Source organism: Bombina bombina, chromosome 6 (assembly GCF_027579735.1).
Source record: "Bombina bombina isolate aBomBom1 chromosome 6, aBomBom1.pri, whole genome shotgun sequence".
NCBI classification, from domain to species: domain Eukaryota; kingdom Metazoa; phylum Chordata; class Amphibia; order Anura; family Bombinatoridae; genus Bombina; species Bombina bombina.
In genome coordinates this window covers 707,731,336-707,741,931 of record NC_069504.1, presented here as the reverse complement: position 1 = coordinate 707,741,931, position 10,596 = coordinate 707,731,336, and the positions used below count along the sequence as shown (strand labels likewise).

General features: G+C 32.9%; 1 protein-coding gene across 3 annotated transcripts in view; it reads right to left on the bottom strand.

Annotated features, from left to right (window-relative positions):
- LYL1 (LYL1 basic helix-loop-helix family member) overlaps positions 1-5,961 on the bottom strand; it is a 152,285-nt gene extending 146,324 nt beyond the window's left edge. For all 3 annotated transcript variants that reach the window (XM_053717863.1, XM_053717865.1, XM_053717864.1), the window contains exon 1: positions 5,805-5,961. In XM_053717863.1, coding sequence (XP_053573838.1) covers positions 5,805-5,813 — 9 coding nt within the window. In that variant the 5' untranslated portion in view covers positions 5,814-5,961. The remainder of the gene's footprint in view (positions 1-5,804) is intronic.
- Positions 5,962-10,596: the final 4,635 nt, after the last annotated feature.

Genomic DNA, 10,596 nt, shown 5'->3' with positions numbered 1-10,596 from the left:
TAAACATACATATATGTGGTGCATGTATAAAAGTATATAAACATACATATATGTGGTGCATGTATAAATATATATAAACATACATATATGTGGTACATGTATAAATGTATATAAACATACATATATGTGGTGCATGTATAAATATATATAAACATACATATATGTGGTGCATGTATAAATGTATATAAACATACATATATGTGGTGCATGTATAAATGTATATAAACATACATATATGTGGTGCATGTATAAATGTATATAAACATACATATATGTGGTGCATGTATAAAAGTATATAAACATACATATATGTGGTGCATGTATAAATGTATATAAACATACATATATGTGGTGCATGTATAAAAGTATATAAACATACATATATGTGGTGCATGTATAAATGTATATAAACATACATATAGGTGGTGCATGTATAAATGTATATAAACATACATATATGTGATGCATGTATAAATGTATATAAACATACATATATGTGGTGCATGTATAAATATATATAAACATACATATATGTGGTGCATGTATAAATGTATATAAACAAACATATATGTGGTGCATGTATAAAAGTATATAAACATACATATATGTGGTGCATGTATAAATGTATATAAACATACATATATGTGGTGCATGTATAAAAGTATATAAACATACATATATGTGGTGCATGTATAAATGTATATAAACATACATATATGTGGTGCATGTATAAAAGTATATAAACATACATATATGTGGTGCATGTATAAATGTATATAAACATACATATAGGTGGTGCATGTATAAATGTATATAAACATACATATATGTGATGCATGTATAAATGTATATAAACATACATATATGTGGTGCATGTATAAATATATATAAACATACATATGTGTGGTGCATGTATAAATATATATAAACATACATATATGTGGTGCATGTATAAATGTATATAAACAAACATATATGTGGTGCATGTATAAAAGTATATAAACATACATATATGTGGTGCATGTATAAATGTATATAAACAAACATATATGTGGTGCATGTATAAATGTATATAAACATACATATATGTGGTGCATGTATAAATGTATATAAACAAACATATGTGTGGTGCATGTATAAATATATATAAACATACATATATGTGGTGCATGTATATATATATATAAACATACATATATGTGGTGCATGTATAAATGTATATAAACAAACATATATGTGGTGCATGTATAAATGTATATAAACATACATATATGTGGTGCATGTATAAATGTATATAAACAAACATATATGTGGTGCATGTATAAATGTATATAAACATACATATATGTGGTGCATGTATAAAAGTATATAAACATACATATATGTGGTGCATGTATAAATATATATAAACATACATATATGTGGTGCATGTATAAATGTATATAAACATACATATATGTGGTGCATGTATAAATGTATATAAACAAACATATATGTGGTGCATGTATAAATGTATATAAACATACATATATGTGGTGCATGTATAAAAGTATATAAACATACATATATGTGGTGCATGTATAAATGTATATAAACATACATATATGTGGTGCATGTATAAATATATACAAACATACATATATGTGGTGCATGTATAAATATATATAAACATACATATATGTGGTGCATGTATAAAAGTATATAAACATACATATATGTGGTGCATGTATAAAAGTATATAAACATACATATATGTGGTGCATGTATAAATATATATAAACATACATATATGTGGTGCATGTATAAATGTATATAAACATACATATATGTGGTGCATGTATAAATATATATAAACATACATATATGTGGTGCATGTATAAATGTATATAAACATACATATATGTGGTGCATGTATAAATGTATATAAACATACATATATGTGGTGCATGTATAAATGTATATAAACATACATATATGTGGTGCATGTATAAAAGTATATAAACATACATATATGTGGTGCATGTATAAATGTATATAAACATACATATATGTGGTGCATGTATAAAAGTATATAAACATACATATATGTGGTGCATGTATAAATGTATATAAACATACATATAGGTGGTGCATGTATAAATGTATATAAACATACATATATGTGATGCATGTATAAATGTATATAAACATACATATATGTGGTGCATGTATAAATATATATAAACATACATATGTGTGGTGCATGTATAAATATATATAAACATACATATATGTGGTGCATGTATAAATGTATATAAACAAACATATATGTGGTGCATGTATAAAAGTATATAAACATACATATATGTGGTGCATGTATAAATGTATATAAACATACATATATGTGGTGCATGTATAAATGTATATAAACATACATATAGGTGGTGCATGTATAAATGTATATAAACATACATATATGTGGTGCATGTATAAAAGTATATAAACATACATATGTGTGGTGCCTGTATAAATGTATATAAACATACATATATGTGGTGCATGTATAAATATATATAAACATACATATGTGTGGTGCATGTATAAATATATATAAACATACATATATGTGGTGCATGTATAAATGTATATAAACAAACATATATGTGGTGCATGTATAAAAGTATATAAACATACATATATGTGGTGCATGTATAAATGTATATAAACAAACATATATGTGGTGCATGTATAAATGTATATAAACATACATATATGTGGTGCATGTATAAATGTATATAAACAAACATATGTGTGGTGCATGTATAAATATATATAAACATACATATATGTGGTGCATGTATATATATATATATAAACATACATATATGTGGTGCATGTATAAATGTATATAAACAAACATATATGTGGTGCATGTATAAATGTATATAAACATACATATATGTGGTGCATGTATAAATGTATATAAACAAACATATATGTGGTGCATGTATAAATGTATATAAACATACATATATGTGGTGCATGTATAAAAGTATATAAACATACATATATGTGGTGCATGTATAAATATATATAAACATACATATATGTGGTGCATGTATAAATGTATATAAACATACATATATGTGGTGCATGTATAAATGTATATAAACATACATATATGTGGTGCATGTATAAATGTATATAAACAAACATATATGTGGTGCATGTATAAATGTATATAAACATACATATATGTGGTGCATGTATAAAAGTATATAAACATACATATATGTGGTGCATGTATAAAAGTATATAAACATACATATATGTGGTGCATGTATAAAAGTATATAAACATACATATATGTGGTGCATGTATAAATATATATAAACATACATATATGTGGTGCATGTATAAAAGTATATAAACATACATATATGTGGTGCATGTATAAATATATATAAACATACATATATGTGGTGCATGTATAAATGTATATAAACATACATATATGTGGTGCATGTATAAATGTATATAAACATACATATATGTGGTGCATGTATAAATGTATATAAACATACATATATGTGGTGCATGTATAAATATATATAAACATACATATATGTGGTGCATGTATAAATGTATATAAACATACATATATGTGGTGCATGTATAAAAGTATATAAACATACATATATGTGGTGCATGTATAAATATATATAAACATACATATATGTGGTGCATGTATAAATATATATAAACATACATATATGTGGTGCATGTATAAATATATATAAACATACATATATGTGGTGCATGTATAAATATATATATAAACATACATATATGTGGTGCATGTATAAAAGTATATAAACATACATATATGTGGTGCATGTATAAATGTATATAAACATACATATATGTGGTGCATGTATAAAAGTATATAAACATACATATATGTGGTGCATGTATAAAAGTATATAAACATACATATATGTGGTGCATGTATAAATATATATAAACATACATATATGTGGTGCATGTATAAATGTATATAAACATACATATATGTGGTGCATGTATAAATGTATATAAACAAACATATATGTGGTGCATGTATAAATATATATAAACATACATATGTGTGGTGCATGTATAAATATATATAAACATACATATATGTGGTGCATGTATAAATGTATATAAACAAAAATATATGTGGTGCATGTATAAATGTATATTAACATACATATATGTGGTGCATGTATAAATGTATATAAACATACATATATGTGGTGCATGTATAAATGTATATAAACATACATATATGTGGTGCATGTATAAAAGTATATAAACATACATATGTGTGGTGCCTGTATAAATGTATATAAACAGGCAGGCGTAAGAACAATAAACTGGTGTTAAAAGACAAGAATATACATATATAATGAGATAAAAATGAGTTTATAATTTAGAAACAGAAAAAATAAAGCAGATTTCCGTTAGAAAATACTTTAAAATGTATTCTATAAATAATAGGAATGACGCTCTAACACAGATTTGCTCTACGTGATTAACACACAATGCTAGAACACAGTTAACATGTGCGGAAGAACGTTTTTATTGAGGTCTTTTGTAAAACATTGCTGTCTCAGGTTTAAATGTATTCTGTTTTGCTTAAAGGTTTGCATGTTTTCAATATTATTATTTTTTTATTTGAGAAACAACTGAGATCCAAGAAATTATTTATATTTATTATTTTATTATGCAGTATAAACGTGTATCTGTGAGTGTGTGTGTCTGTGAGTGTGTGTGAGAGTATGTGTGTGAGTGTGTGTAAGTGTGTATTTGTGAGTATGTGTGTGAGTGTGTGTAAGTGTGTATTTGTGAGTATGTGTGTGAGTGTGTGTTTGTGAGTATGTGTGTGAGTGTGTGTTTGTGAGTATGTTTGTGAGTGTGTGTGAGTGTGTGTCTGTGAGTGTGTGTGAGAGTATGTGTGTGAGTGTGTGTAAGTGTGTATTTGTGAGTATGTGTGTGAGTGTGTGTAAGTGTGTATTTGTGAGTATGTGTGTGAGTGTGTGTTTGTGAGTATGTGTGTGAGTGTGTGTGAGTGTGTGTTTGTGAGTATGTTTGTGAGTGTGTGTGAGTGTGTGTCTGTGAGTGTCTGTGAGAGTATGTGTGTGAGTGTGTGTAAGTGTGTATTTGTGAGTATGTGTGTGAGTGTGTGTAAGTGTGTATTTGTGAGTATGTGTGTGAGTGTGTGTTTGTGAGTATGTGTGTGAGTGTGTGTTTGTAAATATGTGTGTGAGTGTGTGTGTGTGTGTTTGTGAGTATGTTTGTGTGTTCCTATATTAGGACTAAAAAGCTATTAATACAATTGTTATTTACCATATATCTTGTTATGTGCCTATTTTTAAACAAGAGTTTTGTGGTATCTGTGACAAAATTCAAGAGTTGACAACTATATTATTGAGAAGACAAAGACTAGACTAAACAGAATGTAGTACACATACACAGAAAGACAAATTTGCAAGGTATATACGAGTTACACAGATAGCAATAGAAAGACAGACAGATAGACAATAGATTAGATAGATGATAGATAGACAGACAGATAGATAGAAATAGATACTAGATAGATAATAGATAGATAGATGATACAAAGATAGATAGACAAATAGATAGAGAGCCAGAGAGAGAGACAGAGAGAGAGACAGAGAGAGAGACAGAGAGACAGATAGACAGACAGATAGACAGACAGACAAGAGAGAAAATTAGTTAAACAAACAGCTAAATGACATATGGCTGTCCCACATACTTACCCGTGTCATTCAGTAGTCGCCAAGCAAAAGTTGCATGTTCCTTCTTTATTGATGTTTGGAAAGATAAAATTGTTAAGGCGTTCTTGGGTAGACTTTTATGAATCCTGTGTTTTGGTGGGCAGTAGACAGATTTATTCTCATAGTCTACATGAGTGTAAAATCCACTTGATGAAGGGGTGGAGTTAATGTGGAAGGGGAGGGAAGGTTAGGGGTGTGGGAGGGGGACATTTCCTTCTCTCCTTGGTCAGAGGAAGTGTGGAACTGTAGATAAGGGACAGGGGTCCGGTCTGTCCAAAGTGATAAGGAAAATCTAACCCCCCCATCGCATTCCCCAGCCAGGAAAATGGACATAAACACACAAATACACATGACTTTATATATATATATATATATATATATATATATAGTACCCTTTGTGCAGAAAATAACTAAGTACACAAAAAAGCATAAAACACCAGATAATACAGAGATGCTGCTTCTGTGTAGTTCACCTCTGTTATCATGTGTTAAGTCATAGAAGTAGCAGGTTATGTGTCTAGCCCTAGATATTTGTGGATGTATTTAGTCCCAGCATGCTTTATATGGACCTGGAGGAGCCAGACCCAGCACTCTTGTGTTTAGATAAAGAAATGCTATATCATATACATGTATCCAGTCCTAGAACAGCTGCACCTACAAGTTGTTGATTCTGTATACTTTTGTCCAGTAGCCTTTGTCATACCAATTTGACAATATAAAGCTATTACATCCCCATAGTGTAAGGCCCTAAAATTCTATTACCACCTAAAGAAATAAATTTCTGTGTCTATTTAGAAGTGAGTTACACCTGATTGTACCTTTATTATATTCTTTGTCATTAAAGGGGTTAATATTTCCTGCTCATCTCCTCCCATCTTATATGAGTGTCCAGAAGGGATGATTAGTGTTAAGCACGTAACACCAGCATTGTCTGCACCATACACCAGCCTCCCACTGGTATTACGTGATGCCAGTGCGAGCGAAACAATAAAGTGCCCTAGGTGGTGAAAAAGGCCCATATGTCTTTATGCTTTCTCAACAACCTTTTTTATATTTTTTATACAGCATGGGCAAAAAGGAGGCAGCAACACAGGACGTTCTGTGCCATTCATAAGCATAGATCAGATAGTGCTTTATACACAGCCACAAATCAAGCAGGTCTCAATACATTGAAACGTAATGCAGATATTTTATCCAAGAGACTAGTGGGATATACAGTGTACCTTTTACAGTCACAAACAATAGGTAGGTAAATAGAAATGTTTACTGAGTGAATATTGCCAAAGCCACGTTATGTATCTGGTACTAAATGCAGAGGCCAGCGTGCTGGTGACATTGTGTACGGATGACAGTGATTTACTGGGAGTCGTATTCAACCTCCATCTGACATGGATTTAGGTCCTATCAACTGATCAAAAAAAGATGCTGCAACTGAACATAAAAGCAACAATTCTGGCACAATGATATGTCTACAGCCCTGATACTCAGTGGCGTCTTTCTGGGGGGGGGGGGGGGTGACACCATGACTTACCGCACCGGGTGACACCAACCCTAGTGACGCCACTGCTGATACTGAATTATTAACCAAATGAACATATCCTTAAACCACTCTGTAATATTCAGATGTAGTTTTAAAAAATTATATTATTTGCTTAAACATTGACAAATGTGTGTAAAGTTTTAGTCTGCATGAAATAATGGGCAGGTTTAAAAACTACGTCAGGCACAGTAATTACAATTATATCTGCTCCTTCCAAAAGATAATAGGTTAGATTATGAGTGGAGCGCAAAATTGCGTTTTCACGAGCTTAATATTTGTGCTCCACTTGTAATACAAGCACCTGCAAATTTGCGCTGGTATTAGAAGTACAGAGCAATGAGAACGCGATTTTGTATAACAGTGCTAAAAACATTGTTGCAAACACTGCTGCCAGATGGCTAAAGACAGATTCACACAGCTGAGCTTACTTAGGATTACTTTTTAAAAGAGGAAATTAAGAGAAATAAGCAAAATTGATGACAGAAATAAATTTAAAGGGCCCCATCCGATATGCAGCGACGCCGTTTTTTGCGCGGGTTTGGTATCCTATATACAGCGCCTCATATAAATGCGGCACGTATATTTCACCCGTCGGACGTAGTTTTTTTCCCCATAGACTAACATAGAAAAGCCGTGCAATTTGGTATCCAATATCCAGAGCAAGGCTTTACGTGGCGAAAATGGAGAAATCTTACTCCATTTTCACCTCGCCATAAAATGCAGCCGTAGCAGGCCTTGCGCTGAGTATGGGAGCACCGTAACTCCCTAAAATGCCTAAAAAAAAACCCCTAATGCATGCGCAATGTCTATCTACCTGTCAACCGCAATCCCCCACCGCAATCCCTAATAAAGTGTTTAACCCCTAAACCGCCGCTCCCAGACCCCGCCGCCACTAAATAAAGTGTTTAACCCCTAAACCGCCGTTCCCGGACCCCGCCGCCACTAAATAAAGTGTTTAACCCCTAAACCACCACTCCTGGACCCCGCCACCACTAAATAAAGTGTTTAACCCCTAAACCGCCGCTCCCGGACCCCGCCGCCACCTACATTAAATGTATTACCCCCTAATCTGACCCCCCTACACCGCCGCCACCTACATTAAATATATTGACCCCTAATCTGACCCCCTACACCACCGCCACCTACATTAAATATATTACCCCCTAAACCTAAGTCTAACCCTAACACCCCCTAACTTAATTATTATTTATTTAAAACTAAATACTTACCTATAAAATAAACCCTAAGATAGCTACAATATAATTAATAATTACATTGTAGCTATTTTAGGATTTATATTTATTTTACAGATAACTTTGTATTTATTTTAACTAGGTACAATAGCTATTAAATAGTTAATAACTATTTAATAGCTAGTTAAAATAATTACAAAATTACCTGTAAAATAAATCCTAACCTAAGTTACAAATACACCTAACACTACACTATCAATAAATTAATTAAATAAATTAACTACAATTATCTAATATAAAATACAATTAAATAAACTAAGCTATATTACAAAAACAAACAAACACTAAATTACAAAAAATAAAAAAATATTACAAGAAGTTTAATCTAATTACACTTAATCTAAGCCCCCTAATAAAATAAAAAAGCCCCCAAAATAATAAAATTTCCCTACCCTAAACTAAATTACAAACAGGGATAGGCAAATTGTCCGTACACGGACACTGGTGTCCGTGACTGGCCCTTGCAGTGTCCGCCGCCCATTTTGCTGTGGGGAGGGAGGCGTAAGACAGATGAATGCTGGTCCTGACTCCTCCTTGACACATGCGGCGCCACGTTTTGCAGGGTTGTGGCCACTCCCACATGATGCTGCTTAGTACCAGAAAATGACTCTGAGTGAGACAGAGGGAAGATTCAAGAAGCAAGCTGCCACTGTGTCCCTGGAGCTTTATATGCAAAGGTAAAGCACTTTAACCAGCACCTGAGGTTTATTATAAGTAGTATTTAAATAGAAAGAAAAGATATAGTAAGGTTGTGATTCATAACCTTAGTATATCTTTTCTTTCTGATTAAATAATAGGAAAGGGAAAATATTTAGTGTGAATAAAATTAGTGGCTTGTCAAGAGACTGCTAGCAATATTGGGTGATAAGTTATGGAATAAATAAGGCCTGAGTGAAATACTGGATGTGTATCTTCTGCATCTGTATAATAAAATTCAGCACTATAAAATAATAGTTTTAATTGTAAATGTACCTTGGTGTCCTTCACTAACGGTTTTTACTTTAGAAAATGTCCGCCACAGCCTTGGCTCGTGCCTATCCCTGATTACAAATAGCCCTTTAAAGGGCCTTTTGCGGGGCATTGCCCCAAAGTAACCAGCTCTTTTACCAGCCCTAAAAAGGGCTTTTTGCGGGGCATTGCCCCAAAGTAACCAGCTCTTTTACCAGCCCTAAAAAGGGCTTTTTGCGGGGCATTGCCCCAAAGTAATCAGCTCTTTTACCTGTAAAAAAAAAAAAAATACAATACCCCCCCAACATTACAACCCACCACCCACACACCCCTACTCTAAAACCCACCTGATCCACCTAACACTACCCCATTGAAGATCACCCTACCTTGATCCGTCTTCACCCAGCCGGGCCGAACTCTTCATCCAATCCGGGCACAAGTGGTCCTCCAGCTGGGCAGAAGTCTTCATCCGATCGGGGCAGAAGAGGTCCTTCATCCAGCAGAAGTCTTCATCCAAGCTGCATCTTCTATCTTCATCCTTCCGGGGATGAGCGGCTCCATCTTGAAGACCTCCGGCGCGGAACATCCATCTCTGCCGACGACTACCCGATGAATGACTGGTCCTTTAAATGACGTCATCCAAGATGACGTCCCTCGAATTCCGATTGGCTGATTGGATTCTATCAGCCAATTGGAATTAAGGTAGGAAAAATCTGATTGGTTGATTTAATCAGCCAATCGGATTGAAGTTCAATCCAATTGGCTGATTAAATCAACCAATCGGATTTTTCCTACCTTAATTCCGATTGGCTGATAGAGAAGGCAGGGTCAGGTGGTTTTTAGAGTAGGGGTGTGTGGGTCGTGGGTTGTAGTAATTTTGGGGGGTGGTATTGTATTTATTTTTTTTACAGGTAAAAGAGCTGGTTACTTTGGGGCAATGCCCCGCAAAAGGCCCTTTTAAGGGCTATTTGTAATTTAGTTTAGGGTAGGGAAATTTTATTATTTTGGGGGGCTTTTTTATTTTATTAGGGGG